The sequence below is a fragment of the Marmota marmota genome, unplaced genomic scaffold, assembly GCF_001458135.2.
Source record: "Marmota marmota marmota unplaced genomic scaffold, marMar, whole genome shotgun sequence".
Taxonomy (NCBI): Eukaryota; Metazoa; Chordata; class Mammalia; order Rodentia; family Sciuridae; genus Marmota; species Marmota marmota.
This window is the reverse complement of record NW_026000196.1, coordinates 9,306,798-9,330,808: the sequence shown is the minus strand read 5'-3', so window position 1 is coordinate 9,330,808 and position 24,011 is coordinate 9,306,798. Positions and strand designations below refer to the sequence as shown.

Here is a 24,011-nt window from a genome sequence, read left to right as displayed (position 1 = left end):
ATCCAGGAAGACTCCCAACAAGAACATGTAGGAAATTTATTAAGCTACAAATTTTACTGAGAAATTGTACTAACTCTGAAATACGATGGACATTCCATACCAGTATTATCCCTTCCCATGTGGAATCCAAAGCTGAGACAGTTCTGAGCTTTCCCAAGATGGCTCACCTAGTTGCTGACCAGTCAAGGAGGAACTCAGCTCTGTTTTCTCAGACCTAGAAGTCAGCAGGTATGTTTGCTCATTTCCCACCAGCAGCATTTTCAAAGACTTTTTACTAAAATTTGGTAATTTTAGTAGTTGAAAAAAATCTTATTTATGCCATACTGAAAAGAGACTATCAGTGGCTCTAACATTTCCGTGTGAAGTGTGACATGATCTCCTCTTTTCTTCTTGTGCATGGCTTGCCTCCTCTCTCTCCTCTTCCTACTTCATTTTAGAGCTAAATCTTATAAACTTCCCTTTCATTCTGAGCTCCTCACCTTTGATTCTTCATGGGTAAGTCATCTGTGTAGAGGGTTAGACAGTCCCATTTAAGACTCCAATCCTGAACCTGAAGAACACAAAGCAAGTTCCCTTGCAGCTCTGAGGAGACCTGGGATCAGGACCCTACTTTCTGGATCATGACCTATCGCTGAGGAATGCCCTCCCCCCATCCCCACCCTGACTGAAGTCAGCCCTGTCAAACAGAGGTCTCCTCCAGGGAGGACAGGGCAAGTGAGTTAATTAATTAGTTAACATGTATTCTGAAATGAAAACTGATCCTGTCTTCAATGGATAATAAGGAAAACCTGACATTTTGTCTCAGGGTATAAAACATGAACTTATTCTTTTGTCTTTTCTGCACTTTTCAAAACGTCACAAATTCTAAAGCAAAGGCTGTGTGGAATTCAGAGCCACCTGGTCCTGTAAGATGCACCAGGAGGCAGCAGACAATGCTTTGGGACTGACTGAAATTAGTCTGCATTTTTTGTTTCTTTTTGGGGTCAAAGAGATTGTTCTTACAGCAGGAAAACTTTTAGGTTTCAATAGGATGAAGTTTGAAGCCTGTGTATACAGAAGTCATTTTCTCCCAAGTGTAATAGTAAATAAATAAATAAGTTATTTTTATCTAAATTTTAAAGCAGCAAAGTGTGGATAATGTTGAAAATGAAATACTGGCACACAGGAGAAATGCCCCCAACCAAGCTGTAAAACAGATTCATGCCTAATTCCTCAAGTTTGGGGTTTTCAAAGGAAAGGTGTTATCCACATGATGACCAGCAGATGGCAACATAACTCAAGAAAAGAAGCCAACTTCTTAAAACTCATAAATACAGAAGTTGTAGTTCTCGCAATTTTTGAAGGAATGCCCTTCTATATACATATTTGAAACAGAAACATGGAAGAACACCTGTGTTTACAGGAAGAGTGTCCACGTGTACTCTCAAACAATCCTTGACATGCCTACTCATTCCCTGACCCTTGGCAAGAACACTGTGGTCCCCAGGGGTCCTGGATCCTTGAGGGGAAACCAGGATTCTCATTAGCCTTTTCTTCTTTCTCACTCCCACCCAGCAGTCCGCTGAAAGTTTGGAGAAACTGATAAAAATTAAAAAGACAGAGTGGGTTAAAATTCCCCACTTTTTACATAGCTAAGTCTTTCAACTCTATTATAAATTACAAGGATTCTGGCATTTCAATTAAGTTTTAAATGAAGAAAACATCATGCCAATCAGGGCCTCTGTAGAAATGAAGAGTCTCCCAAAGGGAATGATACTTGTAGTGGAAGGAATTCACATGAGATCTGGAATCCTGGGTGGGGAGACAGACATTTCTATTTATATTAGCTGTGTGACCTTGAGCAAGTTATTCAACCTCTCTCAGTTTCTGTTTCCCACCTGAAAAATAGCATAGTTCTGAACTCGGAGTTTTTGTAAGAATTAAATGAGATAATCTGCATAAGGCATTTAAAGCAGGAACTGACACGTGGAGTACAAGTACTCAATATCATTGGCTTCCACAGTTATTACTATCAGCATTATTGCGACTCCTATCATTGTCACTTGTATCACAGTAGGGTGTGATTGAACATGGAATTCACAAATGAGATTCCTTTAGCGAGTTCATCTTTGCAGGAGTGGTGTCATATCATGGGTGACAGCTAATCATCCATGGTATCCCTTAGTTTTCAACATGTTCTCAGAAAGCAAGGGTGACATTTCTTCCTTGGTATGCCAACATTAGGTGCCCGGGCTCTTATTCAAAATCTCGGAGGTGAAACATCTTGAGGGAACAGCTTCAAACATCATCCGTGTGGGACCTGCTGTCCCTGGAGCAGATTAAGGTCACTCTGAGCAAGCAGTCTATGCGTGTGTGGCTACCTGGGCATGTGGGTGTGTGGAGCTCCAGCATTTTTTATAAAACCACCTGAAAATCTGAACCCCATGTCCAATGATACTCCATCCTACTGCTTCCTAAAGCAAATGCAAAAAGTGTTTCTATGAATAAGAGAAGGAGGAAGGAACAAGAAACATATAGACACACATACAACACCATACCCAAAGGTCACATATTTGTGGAAGTCATATTCCCCCTTTGGCTTCCCACTTTCTTATCCCAAGTAACAGCGACCTTTGCTAAGGTCATTAAGAGCAATGGGGACTAGACTCCAGCAGGGATCTGCCAGACCTCCCCCACCACAGAGTCCTTTCCCACAGTCACCACAGGCAGGGACTTTACCTGGATGCCAGACACAGCTGAGAGCAGGTGGGGGGAGGTCTACTATTTGGGGCTGTTAATTGTGTGTGGTGATGATAAAGAAGGGGCAGTTTATGTCCTTGACACTGAACCATCTGGGACATGATGTTTCTGATGCCACCTCAAAACCCGCAGCACTCAAACACATTCACAACCAGGGAGCTTGCTAAGTATAATTTGAGAAGAGAAATAGCAGCAGGTCCATACTCAGCTTAGAGAAGAGCGTGATCTGGGATAAACTTTCCTAATGTCCTGCCCTGACCCATCATGAGATTTTCAGAGAGTAGTCTCAAAGAGGCTAATACTACATCGATATGTTTTCCCCTGAAGAACAACACCTCTGGTTCACAACAGAACATACTGACCCACCCTATGAGGTTACGTTAAGTGAAAGAATTTTAAAAAGTAGTGTCATAACAGTTCCAGCATGGATAAGCTCCAGTTCTCAGTAAAGATGGCCAGGTTGACCATCCTCAGCCCAGTGCCTCGTCCTCAGATGAATTAGCCATGGCCAAGAGACAGGAGTAACAGAGGTCAGCCCAATATGACTCAAGCCACCAGGATTACTGTGTCTCTAGCAGCCACAAGAGGTGTGATGATGGTCGCATCCTCAGAGCTCATTCCCTGCCATACTGAACTCTTATCTTCCCAATGGCTCTTTCCCAATGACATCCCAGTGGACACCGTCACCCTGAACTGAAGAAAGCCCATCGTCTCACACTTACTTATCATTCACAAGTTTCCCATGTTGGTGGATCTGATTTTCCATCGTGAAGTTGATTGTGGCACCATACACGTGCTCACCGAAGAATACCTTCATTTTAGACTTGTATTCTTCATCTTGAAAATACCGGATCATATCGGGAAACCAAACCGTCAGGCCATAGTAACTGTAATGAGGAAGACAGACAGTCTGAACAGCAGTGTGATTGAATTCCTCAGAATCAGAGTCTGCATTCCTCACTAGAGGGAGATCAGACTCATTTCAGACATAGGAATTTGGTTCAATAAAAAAATCTAATGATATGCCTCATTATAAGGAAAACTTAGGACCATCTCCACAGATTTGGATTTGATTTTAAAAAATCAGTCTTGATTTTAGAAACACCAAGGAGTAGGGTTTGGTGGACACTTCCTTAATACATAGGGAATAAAAATCACATTTCAGTTCAAACACCAGAAGCTTAGTGAATCACGAAACACTAAAGACATTGCAAGTAACCATAGGAACAGGACAAAACATCACTATCACTTAACAGTACACTGCAGGTCTTCACCAATTCAGATGAGGGAAAAAACTTAGGAATGTCACAAATTGCAAAGCAAGAGGTAAAACTATCTCTACAGGCAGATGATATGATTTTATGCCTGGAAAACTCAAAATAACCAACTCAAAAAAAATGAGCATTAAACATATGAAAAACAGATGCTCAACTCTATAGATAGAAAGAAAAATACAAATTAAAATCACACTGTTAGTTCTCATCTACCAGATTGTCAAAACACCAAAGTTTGCTAAATCACTCTGTAGGTTAACAGGTGCTGTCATAAATGCTGAGGAAAAAGACAAAATTGAACAATGCCTTGTGGGGGAGGACTTGTCAATGCCTAAAAATATGACAGATGAACTGGACCCTTTGACCCTTTAGCTCCACTTGCAGGAATCCATTCCACTGATAAACCAGTCCCCACAAAAAGTATCTTACAAACATGGCTCCTCATTTTGTCATTGTTTACACAACAAAAATCTAATACTGTCCCACCAGTCCTGCAATGAGGGCCTGGTTGAATAAACTGTGATAATTTACAGTGGAGGGCTAGGCAGAGGAACTATGTGCTATAAAGAAGAATGAAGAAAACCTTAATTTACTGGCATAGAGAGATTTCCAGAATATATCATTGAGTGTAAAAAGCAAATGCAAAATGTGTTTCTTTGAATAAGAGAAGGAAGAAGAAACAAGAAATATATATGCATGTACATGTATATATATGTACATATGTATCGTGTGTGTATACACACACATACAATTATTTGTTTACATTTGCAAAAAGAATCACTGGGATAATAAATAGAAAAATGGAAGGTGATTACATACTGGAGGCAGAAGGGAGTGGGTGGAGGGAGAGGGAACAGATTCAAGATTCCTGTGTTGTTTCAACATTTGAATGCATTACCTATTCAAAAAATTAAATTAAACATAAATAAATATGAATAAAACATATTTTTAACACCATCAGTGAATTAATCCTAGTGTCTGTCCTTTGACTCCTAGTTGGGATTGAACAATTTGAGGGGTGCTAGTTCAGGCTTCTTCTATACCTTTAGCTGTTTGTTTGCGTCTCAAAGGTCAGGTCTCCACACACACACACACACACACACACACACGTGCTGGAGGACATTAAGTCTCCCCATGTTGTTCCCACAATCAGAGGTCATGAGAGCCCCTTTGCTTTCCTGGGGTGAAGGAGTATTTGGGGATACAGGTGGTGTGAACAAAGCAATTTCCCAGATGGAAGTTTAAAATATTGTTAATATTTCCAAGTTGATAATAGCAATTTATTGAGTACTTATTAAGTGCCAGAAACTATTGCAAGTACTTGATACATACAGTAAAATGTTCCCACAGTTCCCCCAAGTGGGTCCCAAAACACGCATAAAGAGTAAAGTCATGTTAGCTGGAGGCCACTGGAGTGACTTGGTGTAAGCCTGCAACTTCTCAGAGGAGTCAGCTAAGCATCCCTTTGTTGCAGGGCAGTGTTGCATGGGTCCCCTGTTCAATCTTTCCTATATTCTCAGCAACATATATTTGTCTTCTCCACACTTGTTCCCTGCTACCTCTCTGTGAACAGAAACTTTTTTCCATTCAGGTGTCAACTCTTAGGAAAGGATGGAGCTTGTAGGTAAATCCTGATTTGCTCAAAACATTGGGAAATTCCATCCCCTTCATCATGATGAGTTTAGCCTGTGAGCCACCTCTGCCTACTCTAATAGGAGGGAAAATTGACTGGGAACCTTCAGAGAAAAGTTCCCTGGCATTGAAAAAGGAAGTTTTGTAATGAGCAATTAGCTAACAATTAGCAATTAGCAATCAGTTAACAATATCATATTGTTTATTTGAAATCTGCTAAAAGGAGAGATTATAAGTGTTCTTAACACACACACACACACACACACATACATAGACTTTAGCTATATGATGGGCACACTCACTAGCTTGATTGAGGCCACTAATTTACAATGTGTGTGTTATGAAAACATTAATTTGTACACCTTAAATAGACACAATAATTATGCATCAATTATACCTCAGTATGGATGGGAGAGGGAGTCAGGACATTTTCCCCCATCAACAGAATGCCTCCACTGGCATCCTGCAGTCACCATGAGAGCCGGCCTGAAGCTGAAACCCCTCCTGCAGTCCACTTATCCTCGCTGGGACTAGATATTTCCTCTAACAGAATCCACTAGCATATGCTGCCTGTTCCCTGCAGCCAAAAGCATCCGCTCTGATACAAACTCTCCAAGTTAGAACCCGTTATCCTCCATGTGCAAAGGAAGCAACTGAGGCACAAGGGAATGGAGGAGCTCACGTAAGACAGAACTTACCTCAAAGCCATGGTAAACCAGACCACGGCCAAAATCAGCGTGTTCATTCTGTAAGGTCCCATCACACAGTACAGAGCGTTATCCCAGACCTAAACCCATACCAGAGAAAGATGGTTAAAGGAAGAAACTTGGAAAAGCCCACGTACCAGATTTTCTAATAAATGGCCTGATCAATGACCTAGAACCCCAAGTAGAGAATGAGCAATCCATTATCCCCCAGAGGCAGTAGATCTGTTCACATGGCAAGGAGAGCTTCCCGTCGCTCTTCTCCTGGGAACACATGCATGTGACAGAAAGCACACCAAATTAGGATTTCAGGGCCCTGAGCAACCCGGAACAGTGAGCCCTCCCTGCTGCTGGCAGGGGCAATATAACCCGTGGTTAGTGACCACACAATATGAGCAACGTCCAGCCTCTACAGACTCTGGCTGGTCAGCCATCTCAATGCTCAATAGCTGACCTGTTCCAGAGAAATGGCTTTGCCATGTATGGAGAATCTTTTCCCTAAGTCACTAAAAACCCCAAGGAGCCATTTATTACATTCACTTCTCTATCTAGCAAGAGAAGTTGCTAGCGAGAAGGATGCGTACTCAGGCTGGTCAAGTTCTTGCCTTGAGAAAGATAAGCAAAGGAAAAGACTGAGGTTCAGAGAATTTGCACCCTGAGGGCACTTGGCAAGTTAAATGCAGTCCTGGGGCTGGAACCCCACATCCCCCACAAGCTGCTTCCTCTCCAGCTCCCTGTTCTGGTTGATAAAGTGTTCAGGGTTTTTATTCTTCATCCACTAAGGTCATGGGTTCCCACTGAGACATTCTCCCACCCAACATATGTCCCCAGTTCATACCTGCTTGAAAGTGGTACTGAATCTGACCAGCCAGCGCTGGTACCAAGTTCCTGTTGAACTTTGGATCTCAATGAATTCATCCATTTGCTTGGGAGTTTTGATGTGGGAAACCTGAAAAGCAAAGCTGGTGTAGAGAATCTCTACCTCACTTAGTCTTCAGAATTTCATTTCGAAGTCTACATAATTAACTTGATTAAGTTATGTAGGTGAGATAAATGTCACCCTCTAGTTTTGTGATTTTGGGCCAAAAGTGTGCATAGTGTCTCTTAGGGAACTTTCCTGGGTGGGTATATCTCAGTGAAACAAAATGTTCAGAATATTTTTGCTAATTTACACCTTTAGGAGATTTGTATTAGTGGGTCCACAATATACTGGTTTCCCATTCATGTCTGCTTTACCCACAGTAAAGTTGATCCCACATTAAAATTTACAACTCTGTCCTTAATGGACATAAACATCACAAAAATCTAGAACCCAGACAGATGAGAAGGGATGTTGCTACAACAAAAATACAACAGAGAAATCACAGCCTCCCTGCAATCCCTGAGTTTGCTGGTAGAAATCAAAGAGAGGAAGGGGATAGAGTAGTATAGCTCAGCATTCCCTCAAGGGCCCTGGAAAGTTGGTGTGCCAAAGTCACACCCTCCTTCACCATGACAGTGACATTCAGGCCAATCAGATGCTTACTGTTAGGTGCAGGGCAGGCTGAACTAAGTTGTCTGCAGGGCAGGCTGAATGAATGGTAGCTGCAGGATAACCCAGGCACTCAAACCCCCCTCTGTCTGGTCCTTTATCACCTGTTTGCGTCAAGGCTGAACACTCAACCCCACTCAAGGCTGAACACTCACCCCCACCCTTCTGGTGCAACGGAAACCCACATCTGACCCCTGCCCCATCTGCCTGAAGGCAGAAGAGGACACCCTTAGCAACTACTGTATGATCCAATCATTGTATGCCAACAAGGCAGCTTGCAGACCCAGAGACCCCATTAGATTTGGGCTATAAAAACTCCCTTTTCCCCTGCTCTCTCTCTCTCTCTCCTCTTTTGCACTGCTGCAATAAAGACCTCTTAGTCACTCCGAGTGTCCTGGTCACTTTCTTTCACTTACAGCAACCAATGAAATTATATAACTAGTCACCACTTTAAGGAGATTCCTGACCCCACAAATTTTTTAGTCAAGTTATCAAGGTCCATGTTTGCAGATAATCTCCCCTAATTCATAGAACAACTAGAAAAGGGTACTCAAAAAACAGTGTCCATCATGTCCCCCAATAAGCCTAAGGTACAAAAAAAATGAGTCCTATGAGTGTCTCCAGCTCTTTCTTCAGCCCAAGGACTGAGAATGTGAGGACCTAAAGGAAGAGAAATGGAGATGAGGCAGGAGGATGATCCGCAAGGAGAAGCCAGAGCCTGGTACAGACGCTGGCTCACTGCTGCTTGAGCACCCAGAGAGCTTGGCAGGGCTTCTCAAAAGCCTCACCACAGAGGGTCAGGTGCCCACTGGAGAATCTGATAAGGCACAGGCTCTCCCTGGAGTTGGCCTCCCTGAACACACTGAGCCTCCTGGATTCCTCCACCCTCCCAGGTGTGCAGCTGTTGCAAAGCCTCCTTTGCCTGGGGTCACACAGGGAGAGAGAACTGTCACAGCAGGCTACACAGAAGAACTCTCAGTGGCACCTGGGCTTCAAGTTCAAGTTATCCAATACCCCATGGACATCAGTGAACCCCAGTGACCTCCAAAGGAGGCCAGAGGGGAAGGTTCACACCAAATCAGCAAGCACCTTAGAAAACACTCTCAGAAGCATTAAGACTTGCACTCAAATGTAAATTTTTCTTTGCTTTGCTCCTTAGGAAAATAACACCCCATTTCCTAGGGATTTGGGAGTGGGTGTATTGACAACTTCAAGCACAATTACTCTAATTTGTGATTAATTAGAATACTCGTCTTTGATTCAGTCTAGATTAGCAGATGGAAGATCGGGGGATGTGGCTCAGTGGTATAGTGTCTGCCTGGTATGCGAGAGGCCCTGAGTTCAATCCCCAGCATCACACAAAAACAGATTAGCAAATGGCTTGTGTTCCTTCCAGTCCTGCAGAACATGGGTCCTCAGCAGAATGCTTCAACTCCCTCCACCTTCCAAAGGTTTCTCCGGTGACAACTGCCAGGTGATTCAGAAGCATGTAAGGCTTGGGAAGTAGTTGATTAAAACCTGGGGCGCAAGGTGAAAGTGAGGAGGGAGGCACCTAGCCTCAGCCTTCAGCACCCCTAACTGGGATCCTAGCCAGCCCTCATTTCATCTTCTTAGGCTACTGAGAACATTTATGAGTCTTTTATTTACTGAGGGGGGCACACAGGTACCTAACAGTTAACTCCATCAGGGAGGTTGAATACTCACTGACTGACAACCAAGCATGGGCTAGCTATCTGAAGTCAGCCTTCTGTCTCTTCTTTCCTTCCTTCCTTTCCCTCCCTCCCCGTGGTCTGTGCACTCATCCACTTCTCAATGGTTCATACGATCCTAATTTACAGTGATGGAATATTGAACAACAACCTTTTTAAAGTTCCATTTTCCAATTAGTCACAAACTACTAAAAGCAGGGCTCTCTGAGGACCTAGGAATTTACATGCTTGTTGGGACAAAACACAATCCCGGACCCCTCATCTCTGATTTCTTCCTGAGCTTTCTTCCCTAGATCCCATTCCTGACATAAGGAACTCTGGTCCAGAAGTAAAAGGCTTAACTTTTGCCTTTGGAAATTGGAGTTTTATTGATTTGCAGGCTAAGATCTCATGCTTCAACCTTAGGCTGCTTATATTTGCTAACATAATTAAATCGGAGGCCATTAGGATTAGGCAGTGCTAATGCTCTGGGCTCCAACACAAGCAAACTGAACCTAACTCAGAATTTAAGAGAAAATTATACTTAAGCTCTGCCAATGACAGGCACTCAACTGACTTTAGTTACATTATCTCGAATTTCCCACCAGGAAGGTCCAAATAAATAAAGCAATTGCTCAAGCTTCAATTAATCTGCTTCCAAGTTCACCTGTGATAGCTTTTCTCCTTGCTCCTCCCGTGGAGCTCCAAACCACTTCTGGGTTGGATCTGCCCAGTTCAAAAATCACATTCTGCTCAAATAAACTCTTTAAGATTTCAACATGCTAAAGTTTATCTCTTAAGACATTAGAAGAAGTTGCCAAGAGAGAATACAGGATCGCTTCTCTAATAAGGAGTTTCCAGGAGGGCAAGCTGAGCTGGTTTGGTTTAGAAGGGGTCCTTCCAGAAGCAAAAAGCAGAAGGCCCTGGGAGTATTCTGCTATGGAGTAGCTGCCATACCAGGGGACTAAGGGTAAGATGAGAGACAGGAAGAGCCACTAGTTCACAGGGGAAAGATAAGGGTAAACATGCAAAATGGGGCAGACAGGACTTTCTATCAGAACCCCTCTTAGGAGAGACCATTCGTGGAATAAAACTGCTAGTGTACTTCTTGAGGTAAAAGGAATATCAGAGAGATGGGCTCATACTTGAAGGACCAGCAACTATAGTCATGCGCTAGGAGAAGTTGCTTGAATCCACAAGGAAAAAGAGAGCAAGGGGAAGGAAAGGGGAGACCCCCACCCCAAAAAAAATTAAAGGAAGAGAGAGGATGGGGTGAAGAAGACTGTGTCCTCTGTTGTAATTTCTGTTATCCTTAAATTCTCAGTAAGGCTATTAAATTCACAGATGCTTGGTGTGGGTGGTGGTAGTGGGGTGTGTGTGTGCGCATGTGTGTCTGTCTGTCTGTCTGTGTTTTATACCCAGTTGATATGATGCAAAATCAATCCAGCTGATGTGGACTCAGAGGCTGGAGGCAGAAATGAATGACCAGGGAAACATCTCCCAGGAATAATCAGGAGCTTGGAGAGAAACTTTGGACTTCCCCAGGCTGGGAGATGGGGTGGCAGTGGGAGGATGCAGGAATGAGCCAAGTATGGCCAGCCCCCAGTGACCTGGAGCCCAGCTGTGGTATTATGTAAAATCCATCACTGAGAGGGAGGAGTGGGGGATGGAAGTCTGGGAGAGCCATTAACATCTTTCATTTGGGGTATTTCTGTTAATTCTACATCTTAATAATATTTGTGATAAAACTATTAATCCCATATTTTAGATATTTTAGGAGCACTGGAATTGGGAAAATATGCCTTCAAGCAATTTTTAATAGTTTATAACTTGAATTAATTTATGAAAAACATTCATAACCTTTTTAATAATAACATTTTTTTACAGATACTATTGTTGACAGATACTATTTTACATGTTTACAGATACTATTTTCTTGCTTTTCCCAATGATGAAACAAGTACAGAGAGTGCTTTGCCAAAGGCCACACAACTAAAAAATATTAAAACCAACCAAGATTTGGACCCACACTGCCTGGCTCCGGATGCAGATGCTTAGCCATCCTGGGATTCCACCTGAGAATCAGGAGTTTTAAGCAAGGACAAACATTTTAATCTAGACTTAAATTATGGAAGCCAAAGAATCAAAAGCATTGAATCAGAAGTAGGTGGGAGTTCATCCAGGAAGGCTTCCTGAGGAAAGAGGTTTGAAGTAGGGCTTAAAGGAAACTACAGGAACAGGTGCACAGAGCTGCCTGGCACAGGCATTCCTTGTGGTTGGCCACAGAGCACAGAGCATAGCAGGCAGGAGCACAGCATCTCTGCAACACGACATCTTAGCAAGAAACAACACTGGCTAATGACCAATGCTGGTAAAGGTGTAGAGAAATGGATACCCTGTTTCTGGTGGCACCATAGAGTTGCATAAACCCAATGGATATAACTTGGAGATATAACTCACAAGCTATAAAAATACCCATGCACTATGAACCGGTCATTTTCTTTCTAGGAATCTACTCTTAGAAAGCAAACTCAGAAAATGAAAGGGAGAACTATGTGCCTGTGAAGTTTCGTTGCAATAACATTTGCAGAAACAAGGTAATTAAAAGGGTAAATAAAACTCGAACATTTTAGGGACATTCAGGAAAATCGTGCTAACGTTCCTAACATTAACATGCATTAAGATGAGCGTTATGAATACTATGAGGCAACATATAAAATGCTTATGAGCGCTGCTAACTATGCATATGTAAATATGCACATGTATGCTTACAACCACACAAATAGAGCTAGTTTTTGTTATTATCTTTTTTTTTTAAACAACACTACCCAGGGAAAAACCTAGAAAGATACTATTAAAATATAAAGAATAATTACGACAAAGTGACAGGACTATCAGGGGTTTTTTTCTTTTGACAAATTTCAGTTATGTGCTTGTATAATAAAATTATTTTTAGTCATGAGCAAACCTCACAGAAGCAGTGTGACCCCCTTGTTGGCTCAGGAACTGCACACTCACCGTGAACACCTTCTCTGGGGTCCCCTTGGCCCTCATGTTGGTGTCATGGACCTGCTTAAGAATCATCCAGGCTTCATCATGTTTGCCCATCTGGTAAAGCCAAGGAAAGAGACAAGAAAATCCATCGGTGAATACGCTTTCTGTTTATTAGGTATATAGAGGGTAATAGAGGGTACTGAGTCCTGGATCAGAGGGACTGCACACTGACTTTTTATACTAGGTAGAACTTGGAAAAGACTAGGACAAGTTTCCATTCCCGGCCCGTCTTGGAAGAGAATAAAGTTGTGCTTCAAGGTGCAGATCCCTGGTATTATTACCATCATCACCTACTAGGAGTAATACTTGCAGTTTTTTATAACATTGACTAGACCAAGAGGTAGGAACCATGTTCCTCACTGAGTAGATAAATCAAAGAAGCTGCATGTTATGGGTTGCAGTCCTCATCCCCAGTACCTCAGAATGTGGCCTCATTTGCAAAGAGGGTTTCTGCAGATGTGATTAGTTAAGACGAGACCATCCAGGAGCAAGTGGGCTGCTAACCCAAAGTAACTGGTACCCTTATAAGAAAAAGTCACGTGAAGGGACTGAGGCTGTGGCTCAGTGGTAGAGCACTTGCCTAGCATCATGTGTGAGGCACTGGGTTCAATCCTCAACATCACATAAAAATAAAAAAATAAAGGCATTCTGTCCATCTGCAACTACAAAAAAATCTTTAAAAAAAAAGTCATGTAAAGACAAGAGACACACAGGGAGAATGCCATGTGGTGACAAAGGCTATAATTTCAGAGATGCAGCCACAGACCAAGGGACAGCAAAATTGCCTGTAGACCACTAGAATCTGGAAGGATGCTCCCTTGCAGATTTCAGAGAGAGCCTGCCCCTACAGATACCCTGATTTGGCACCTTGTGCTTCCAGATCTGTGACATAAGTTTGTTATTTTAAGTCATTCCATTTGTGGCATTTTATTATAGCTGCCCCCAAAAAACAAACACATAAGAAAGGGTGAATTTCAAGATGATTCCCCACTGCATCTGCCTGATCAACGGGAGGCAGGAGGAAATTCAGTGTGGAGGATCACTGTGCAGAAAGCTCCAGAAGCAGGCAGATAAAAGGACTTGTTCTGTGGAAGCCTCAGAGTCCTTCTGCCCCTTTGACAGCTCCTGCTCTATCTGACCACTGCAAGCACAAAGAATCCCCCCAAACTTGGAAGACTCCTACAGTCATCTCTCAGGACCAAAGGGTAGTTTTCCAGTGGGGAGGGGCCTGCATAGCTAAGAGTCCTGAAGGCCCTGGGAGCAGTGAAGAGGTTTCCCACGGAGTTCACTGCAGCAACATAGGAAAAACAGCACACAGCTTTAAAGAGCCTCCTCACCATGACTTGTACGGGGAGTGGGCACCACCGGACAGCTCAGGAGCTGCCCCTTTACCACTGCCCAGCCTCAGAAAGGGCTCCTGAGCTGCACTTCATGACCTCCTGGGCCCTGAAGTATCCATGGGCTATGAACCCACAGCATGCCCCATCACCAACAGGAGGGAAGCCACTGTCAGTTACGGGCTAATGTTGGCCGACATGGGTAGGTTTGCAGCATGTACTGAGGAAAGGAGTAGAACCAGGGCTGAAAGAAGCAAGGATGTGGCTTTTGTGCCATGAGGAAGCACAGACTCACCTCTAGCAGAAACCTGGGGCTCTCTGGCATGAACTTCAGGGCCACCATGGACACCGTGCAAGGCAGAGCGCACACAATGACAAATACCCTCCAGCTGTGGAAGTGGTAATTGGTCCCCATGCTGAACCCCCAGCCTGTAAAGAAGCAGAGGATTTCCAGCAGTCTTTCCACTGCAGAAGACTGAACTCAGAAGCACCAGCTCTCATCTTGAGGGTACCACAGTATGGCCGGGCAGCTGGTTAACATGCCACCTCCCCAGCGGCACCCCCAAAGTTTATGAGTCCTAATTCTGGGATAGAACCTGGGAATCCTCTGCATTTGGACAAATCCCTAGGTCTAGATGGCCTGACATTTACAAAGCCTTGGATAAGAGTACAAAACCCCATATTTCTATATGGGTGCTTAATTTCAAGTGAAAGAATTTACATAAAAGATGTTCTATCCACCTGCTTTGACAAGATGGCTGGGCCCAGAATTACATCCACTTTTGCCAGAAGAACTTCTCTTTCTCCTCCAGCTCCTCTGCTGAACAGGGGCCCCGTGCCAACATGTAGGGACACATCACCATGATAAGAGGGGACACTCTTGCCTTGATTCCTTGAATTCAGTGGAAAGGCTGGATCCTGATTGTCCATGGCATGATCTGATCAGAAGCAGGAAGTCAAGGCCCAAGGAACCCCTCATTTTATTGGAAGACCAAAGAGGACTTAATGTGGCCAGGGTTTAAGGATGCCTCTCACCCATGTCAAAAGGTAATGCCAGGGCTGGGGCTGTAGCTCAGTGGTAGAGCACAGGTGAGGCACTGGGTTCAATCCTCAGCACCACATAAAAATAAATAAAATTGTAATTGTGTCCATTCTACAAATATATATGTACGTATATATATTTATAATATTCGTATGTAAACATATATATATTTGTTTGAGTGTGTGTGTGTGTGTATATATATATATATAATTTTTAAAAAGGCAATACCAGCTCCAGGTGATTTCAATGCAAAGAATTAGGTACCACACTTTTAAAAACACTGTAATATATATGTATATACACTTTTTATAATAAAGTGGACTGATTCACTCAAATAAAGTTCACCAGCACTGAAAAGGGAAAGCAACTATCATTCTACAAAGTATTGCTGAAATTCATATTCAGAAGTTATTTTCAAGCATTATTTTTTAATACCTCATGGGTAGCTAACTTTTCTTTTCTGAGGAGCCATAACACAATAGGAAGACCCTGGACTTTTACAACCATTTAGATCAGAGTTCAGATCCTGAGTTTATCACACCAAATGATAATGATGGGTTTTCCCAACTGTAGAAGGCAGGTAATAGTATTTCCACAAATTTGCTAAGAGCAAACCCCCTAGCAACCCATGAAAATTCAACTGCCGTTTTCAAAATAGCTGAATGACATTTAGTGTCAAAGATGTTGAATAAAATAGACAAAATGGATGAACTTCAGCAAAGATCAGCAAAAGAATTTTTTTATAAAGAAAAGGCTGAGATTATAAAGTAAAATGATCCCACTCAACGCATCTCCAAAGACAATTCAAAAAGTATTTTTGTAAATCAAAACTACATAAATACATCCATTCCTAAATTTTAGAAGGTAATAATTATTTGGATATATAAGTTCTAGTTCTTTTACTTAAAACTATACTTTCTGACTTATTCCAGTGGGGGAAGCTTACCTCTTGAATTTTCATTGGCTCCCCCTGGGGCTTCTACTTGTTTGCCACAGTTTACTCCTAAACAATATGGGCTGCTCCTGCGGGTATTTCCTACTCTGCACAATTAAAGGACTAAGAAGAAAGAAACCAGGTAGCAAAATGTGGGACTGTGGCCACTCAAGCATATTTGGCCCCAGCAACAGAGAACACACCCCATCCAACACAATCAGATTTTGCACAGCTTGGTTGCTTTTCATCTCACAGGGCTTTGTTTATTTGTTTTAATTTTAATTAAAAAGCCTTTCCATTCTCCTGGGAGTAACACTAGAAAGAGGAAGATAAAAACCATAGCAATATTGACACACTCTCAGCTCATGTCCAAAAACTGTTCTAGCATCATTAGAAGTAATGTTGATTAGAACTGCATGGTAGTCAAACTTAGATGGATAACCAGGAAAGGGAGCAGAAGCAGGTATGCTTATCAAGTATTCTGCCTCAGAAATTGTTTTTCTTTATGATAATATGTGTAAATTATCCAAAATCCATTATCCCTCATGCCTCTGTGGTTTTTAGGGTGACTTCAGTAATCTGCATTTATTGCATTCATTAGGCACATCCTTGGGACCTTAAATTGAATAAAATTAAATGGTGAACTGCCTCCAAATATTTGGAACAATATTCATTTGGAGGCAGGGATTGTTCTGTTCACTGATCTTTTAGCTTGCCCTACTTTTCTGTCAGGATTTCACAAACATCTGGTGATGCTGGCTACAATGAGAATTAATCTTCCATAATATATCTATCTTTTTCTGGGCTATGCCCATGAGATCCCAGGAAAACATTCTGAGTTTCGTAATTTTCTCACTCAATGAGTCAGTCACTCAAATTTCTGGTGCCAAGACCTCCCATCATTCATTCTTGCAAAAGCAATTATATGGGTTACACAAGCTATACACAAACATCAGTCTCCTTTTTGTAGTCACCCTTGCATTTGTTAGAGGATTAATAACTTAAGCATATTGAGAAATATCATCACATGTCTGGTTCCCTCTGGACAAAAACATCTGGTCCTAGTAAAAGGAGGCTTAAAATAAATAATCACTCTTGTTATATTGTAATTCTAGTCCACCATATTTCTAAAATAGGTTTTCACCAAGCTAATGGCTATTTGATTAAGCCTCTATTTTCAAATACAGTGTCAAAGTCACAGATTTCATAAGGCATACAAACAGGGATACGTCCTGTCCACTTGAAGTAAAATATTTAACCACAAGCTCTGCCCTCAAAACAGCAGTGGTCAGCCAGCAACCATGCAGTCCCTCTACCATGGGCTCTCATTCAATCCAACCTGAATTCTTTCAATGATTTCTTAGAAATAAGGCACTTTGATACTGGAGTAAGTATAATTTCTAGTTTATAGTGACTACCATGGATTGATGCCTGCCTTCACAACACCCTCCCTGCCCTTCCTTTCCCACTACGGGACATGAGACTGACCCCACCCCCAATTCCAGGGATGAGAAACTATATCTAAACCATTCAAGAGCTTCATTCTCTGTGGTATATTGATGGTTGAGATGGGCACATGATCCAATTGAAGGGAAGTCAAAGACTTTCACTCATTGCTTGAAGGCGAGGGCGTGCTTCCTTTGTGCAAGGACAGTACGCAAACAGAAAGCCTGGAGTAGCTACTGCTTCCCCGAAGGAACCATATTGAAAATGTTCTCAACACTCCTTTGCATCCCAGGAATTGCTGAAACTTCACATTCTTCCAACATGTGATTCCATGATCCTATAATGATACTACAGTTAGTTCTTTTCCCTTCTCTCCCCCTCTCTATTTTATAGGTGAAGGTACAAAGGCTGAAAAGATGGAGTGACTTGTCCCATATCACATAACACCACTATATTGATTTGACTTTCATTCAATTTTTCCCCTCCCCCTAAAGGCTTTTCAATCACTTCATTTAAAGGTGGCAATCATTTCTTAGTTTTAACACATTTGGAGCAGTTAACAGAGGAAGTGATGTTATGTCAAGAATTGTAACCAAAAAAAAAAAAAAGGCAATTTCTCACAAGGCAAATTAAACAGTACATTTGAGTAAAGGGTAGAATGCAGAACCTGATATTAGGAGTATACAATTATGTGCCTAAAATTATAGAGAACTGCCTAGTGCCAGAATTAGCTGGAAATTCTTCAACTTTATTTCACTATTCTTGTTCATATTTCTTCTCTGTTTCTGATACAAAACCCAACAGGTTCTCAAATAGTAGATATAGCAAGGGCTACATGATGTTCTCACACCCCTTTCCCCCACATTCTGCACACACAGCTAGATTGTTTCCCACTGTCATTACAATAGCATGTGGTCATACCACAAATGTGGGGCCAGTAGAGTATGAGCAGAGACGCTGTGCTCTACTTCCTGGCCTAACTTTTAAAACACCAACATACAAACATATAACTGCTCATATTCTCTTCCTAAACCAGAGACCTTGTGAGCCAAGAAGGTGGAATCACATGATGGCAGAGCGTGAGCCCCAGAATTACTGATGGAGCAGAGCCATCCACAGGATAGAAACACCAGTTGGACTTTACTTTTACTGTATTAAACCACAGGGATTTCAGGGCCTATCAGTTTATTGCAGTAATGCACCCAATATCACCTTAAACTAATACAGTAGATATTGTTCACTTTAAAAGCTTTCTAAAAAGATATAGAACTGAGCCGCCATTATCTCAGAACACCTAGCTGAGAGGATCAGGTATAAAACAATGAATGGGAGGTAAGTGTTGGTTATCTTCAGGGACAAGGTTAGCTAAGGGTCCTCAGGATTCTAAATCATGGCAAAGACGAGACTCATAATCCATGGTTTACCAAAAATGATTTTGAAGGATGCTGATGGCATGACCAGTTATATTCATAATAAAATTCAAAACTGCTGCCTCCTCCCTAATTTACTGTTGAGAAAACCAATCGTAAATGTTAATGTTGGCAGATCTCTATTTACAGAATACAGTTTTTACAACTATCCAGGGTAATAAAATTGTCCCAGCTAAAACCATGACCTTGTCTCCAAGGGCTGCTTCACCGTGCAGCCAAACAAGAATGACAGCAGATACCAGAGTGGAAAGTGTGCAAGTGTCCTGCACCTGAAGGAGGCTTGGCATCCTAACCCCCGTCCCACCTTAAGCCAGGGGCATGACCTTGGACAAGGGCTGCTTGGCTTTTGTTACATCTGTCATCTATAAAATGGGGTCACCAATGCCTAACCCTGGAGGGAGGAGGGCTGGAGGACATGAAGTGTGAAATCCTTTCAGATAAAAAGAAGGATAAAAAAGGGGAGATAAAAAGGAACAGAGGTAAAGAGGGAGGACAGAGTATACTATGTGTAAAAAGTCATGGGTGTTGAAATTAACAATATGTTCCTTAGGAAGATCAAAGTCACATATAGGAACCTTGTGTGAATACTGGGAATAAAGTTGAGAACAGGAAAGGTTGTTTGGGTGCAGGTACCATAGAAACAGGGCCCCCTGGGCATTTTTTAAGCCAATGACTCACCATAGTGTGGAATGATGCTCCAGGCCATGGCAGATGCGTAGATGCCCCCAGTCATCCAGAAGATGCCCAGCCAACTGAGATGTTCTCCACGCTTCTCTCGAGATAAGAATTCAGAAAAATAGGCAAAAACAATCGGCAGAGAGCCTCCAATGCTGCAGAAAGGAAAATGCCAGGAAAGAGAGAATCAAGTTATATACTGAAAATGGTCATAACAGGAACCAAGTTCCTCAGACCCCACCCTTAGGCCCTGTGGTGAAATAACCCAGGAATGTGACAGACCAGCCAGGCAGTTCCTCTCTACCTATGGGAAGCAATCTTTTGACTTTATACACTGACTTTACAATTGCTAGCCCTAACCCTTATTTTTTCTAATGTTCAACCTTAATATAGTATCTTGAAAGTCAATCACAAACAATCCAGAGCTTTCTGGAGGTAGCACACATAGCTAGAGTACCAAAGTGCCTAGACCCTTGGTCTCAGAGAGGCCAGCCCAAGGTCTCTGAGTCATACCCTATGCCTGAGATGAGTCGGCAGAAGAGGAAGGCTCCATATCCCTGCACAAAGGAGGAGAGGGAGGCGAAGGAGGCATTGATGGCCAGAGACATGCTGAGGACTCTCTTCCTTCCTAGCTTATCAGCCAGGCCCCCCAGTATGAAGGCCCCCGCCATCATTCCTAGGTAGACTATCAGTCCTGTAAGAAGGGGAAAGAAAGGGAGAAGATGGAGAGAAAAGATAAGACATTAGAGACCATTTGATGTTTAGAAAATCCAATGCCCCTTTTTACCCATCCTAGAAATTCTATATCATAGACACAAAAAAAAAAAAGAAATGTGACAAGATATTCATGGAAAATTAACATTTCTGTACAAATATGACCTTTTACAAATGTTAGTCCAACAACAATAACCTCACCAATACAATAACTGTATACATACCAACATAGATGAACTGCAGCTAAGACAGATGTTCCCCTCTTAAAGACAATTGTTTTAAATGCCTAATTCTCAAATAAGGGAAAGGCTGTAATTTTACTTTGAATCAAGAAAAAATGTTTGTACAAAAAAAAGTCCTCACCTTAGGGGTGATATTTAAGGAGAGAGAATTTTCAACGTAAAGTGTGGCAATGTGGGTAGGGGAAAGGTTGGGAAGGAAGGATATGGTACAAGTGTAAAAGAGCAATTGCCTACAGGGTCAACTATCATATTACACATCCACAGAGAAGCTTCTGGGAGCTATAATCAATGTTTAGACTTCTTAGGGGAATGTAACATAATTTGAATATAATGCGAGGTGTGTCCAATTTAATTCTGCATGAGGGTATCCAGTGTTCTCAATTCCATTGATTGGAAGAGGTTGTACTTTTTGTTGTGTTTTCTTGGCAAATTTGATCATATAGCAATTAACCATAAATTTGTTCCATTGGTCTATATATATTTTATGTCAATACTATGCTATTTTGATTACTACAGTAATCAAACTATATTTGAAATCAGGTAGTGTTGATGCCATAAGATTTGTTTTTTTGTTTTGTTTTGCAGTGCTGGGGATTGAACCCAGGGCCTTCTGCATGCTGAGCAAGAGCTCTGCCACTGAGCTACACCCTCAGTCCTCAGCTTTGTTCTTTTAGCTCAACATTGCTTTGTCTATTTGGTGTCTTTTTAATTTAACAGCATTAATTCATTTATATGCTTCTTCTTCAGAATTTTGTATTTCAATATTTTGTAGTTCTCAATGTATAGAACTTTCATTTCCTTAGTTAAATTTATTCCTAAGTAATTTTGAGGATATTATAAATGGCATTGTTTTCTTGGTTTCTTTTTCAGATAGTTATTTGTTAATTCACTGTTAGTATATAGAAATTATACTGATCTTTGCCTGTTGGTTTCCCATCCTGCAACTTTAATGAATTTGTTTATAAGTTCTAACAGTTTTGGGTGAAGTCAAAGAGTTTCCTGTATGTAAGATCATGTCATCTGCAAACAGAATCAATTTTACATTCTCCTTTTATTTTTTTATTTTGATAATTTTTATTTCTTTTTCTTGTCTAATTGCTCTGGCTTGAAATCCCAATACTGTGTTTGACAGAAGTGGTAAGAATGGGCATTCTCACCTTGATCTTGATCTTAGAAGAAAGATTTTCAACTTTTCACCATCGAATATGATATTAACCCTGAGTTTGTTATATATGATCTTCATTATTTTGAGGTACGTTCCTTCTATACCTGATTTTCTGAAAGATTTTAATCATGAAAAGATGTTTAATTTTGTGCTTTTTCTGCAGCTATTGAGATGATCTTATGATTTTTATTTTTCATTCTGTTAATGAGGTATACAGTGTTTATTGACACACATTTGTTGAACCATCCTTGCATTTCAGGGATAAATCCCAATTGATCATGGTGTGTGATCCTTGTAATGTGATGTTGAATTTGACTTGCTAGTATTTTGTTGAGAATTTTTGCATCTATGTTATCAGGAATATTGGCTTATAATTTTCTTTCCTTGTAGTGTATTTGTCTGGCTTTAGTATCAGAGTAATGCTGGCCTTGTAAAATAAATTTGGAAGTGTTTCCTCCTCTTCAATTTTTTGAAAGAGTTTGAGAAGGATTGGCATTAATTTTTCCTCAAATATTGGGTAGAATTTGCCAATGCAGCCATCTGGTCCTGGGTTTTTTCTTTGTTGAGATGTCTTTGAATACAGACTCAAACTTCTTACTCATGTTTGGTCTTTCAATTTTTTATTTCTTTATGATTCTGACTTGGCAAATTGTATATTTCTGGGAATTCATCCATTTCTTCTGGGTTATCCAATTTGTTTCTGTAAAATTGTTCACATTACTCTCATGATCTTTCATATTTTTTATAATGTCTCCTCTCTCATTTCTGATTTCATTTAAGTCTTCTCTCTTTTTCTTAGTTGAACTAATTTGTCAACAAATAACATTGTTTGTCTTTTCAAATAACCAACTCCATGCTTTAACTATTACACTTTATTGATCTTTATAGCTACTAATGGGTCAGATTTCTCAGCTCCATATTAATTCTTTCTTTCTTTGCTCAACTTCAGGACTGCTTGCGAAGTGGCTTCCTTTCTTCCAAGGAGATAAACAATTAAATGTATGATTATCACCAAGTGAGAAAAAGTGCTCCAATAAAGGTATGTGTCAATTGTTACTAAGACACAGAGAAGGAGCGGAACTTAGACATATCACACTCAATGTGGGAAGGCTCCCAAGAGAGTCATTGAGTTATTCTTGAAGGAAAAACAAAACCTAAGTTTCCATTCAGTTATTGGGGGAGTGCACTCAGGGAAGTGGCAGATGGCATGTGCAAAGACAGGAAGGCACAAAGAAAGCCTGATACCTTTGGGCAACTACTAGTATAGTCTAGTGTAAGCAAAGCATAGTTCATGTGGGAGAACCCAATGAGGGATTGAGGCTGAAGTGTAGAAAAGAGGCCATAACATAAAAATGATAAATGGCTCTGTATGTATGTGTCTGAGAGAGAGAGAGAGAGAGAGAGAGAGAGAGAAGAAGAAGAAGAAGAAGAAGAAGAAGAAGAAGAAGAAGAAGAAGAAGAAGAAGAGGAGGAGGAGGAGGAGGAGGAGAAGGAGAAAAAATACGCCCATGTATGGATGTATGCCATGTGTGGGTACACAAATGGATGCTTGCATAGGTCCATAAATTGGAGGGAAAGAAAGGGAAAAATTAAAGGTGTAGTCCAGAGATTGGCTAAGAACCAATCTCTACCTGCTCTACCTTGGTCCCCAACCTGGAGAAAAACATTATTATCCAATAAAAATTCATTTTTCTTTTACTCCAGTAAGGCAATCTTCAGCACCTCTGTTTGAGAAGTAAAAGCACCCTTCTAGACCCTCCTTTTAGATTCTGACTTTGCCTGCTGCTCCCCACAAGGATCTGCCAATAGGACATGAGACAGAGGCTCCAAGGGTGGAGGAGGAAGAAAGGAACTGTGCTTTCTTTTCCTGGTAAGACTTGCAGAGATTACTTCTTCACCCTGGCAGCAGCAATGCCTTTCCAAGGCAGCAGCTGAATGCAATGAATAGAAGCCACAGTGTGCCCCACCCTCCTCTCCCGCACCAGCCAGCTGGGGCCCCTCTTCTGCAATCTGAGCTGCCGCTCATTGGGGCACCTTCTCTGAGCTGCCAAATTATAATAATTCCAATCCCTTCTCATGATTTCTGCAGCCCTAGTGGTGGTAGCTGCTTGCTGCTTTCACTTTCTTAGTGATACTTTCTAAAAATATTTCTCTTGCCCCATTAATATTTTATTCCAAAGTCACTAGCATGAGTTCTGTCTCCTAACCATGCCATGGCTGATCCAGACACAGGGGCAGATTAACAAATATTAGAAATCAGATATGGAATCCAATCCCTCAGCTTTACCAGAAGAAGAGGTTGAGCCCCAGAAAGGTCAGTGACTCGCCCAGAACCTTGACAGTGGATGAATATCTGCTGTCACTGATCCCTGGTCTCCTGGTTCTGAGCCTAGTGGTTTTGCTA

The 24,011-nt window shown here is 41.5% G+C and overlaps 1 protein-coding gene across 9 annotated transcripts in view; it reads right to left on the bottom strand.

Annotated features, from left to right (window-relative positions):
* The window catches only part of Sv2b (synaptic vesicle glycoprotein 2B), a 249,654-nt gene that overhangs the window by 17,698 nt on the left and 207,945 nt on the right, over window positions 1-24,011 (bottom strand). For all 9 annotated transcript variants that reach the window (XM_048790306.1, XM_048790305.1, XM_015493104.2 and 6 more), the window contains 7 exons: window positions 20,000-20,180; window positions 19,490-19,641; window positions 14,255-14,388; window positions 12,587-12,676; window positions 7,188-7,298; window positions 6,344-6,432; window positions 3,462-3,626 (listed from right to left, as the gene is read on the bottom strand). In XM_048790306.1, the coding sequence (XP_048646263.1) occupies window positions 3,462-3,626; window positions 6,344-6,432; window positions 7,188-7,298; window positions 12,587-12,676; window positions 14,255-14,388; window positions 19,490-19,641; window positions 20,000-20,180 (922 nt within the window). The remainder of the gene's footprint in view (window positions 1-3,461; window positions 3,627-6,343; window positions 6,433-7,187; window positions 7,299-12,586; window positions 12,677-14,254; window positions 14,389-19,489; window positions 19,642-19,999; window positions 20,181-24,011) is intronic.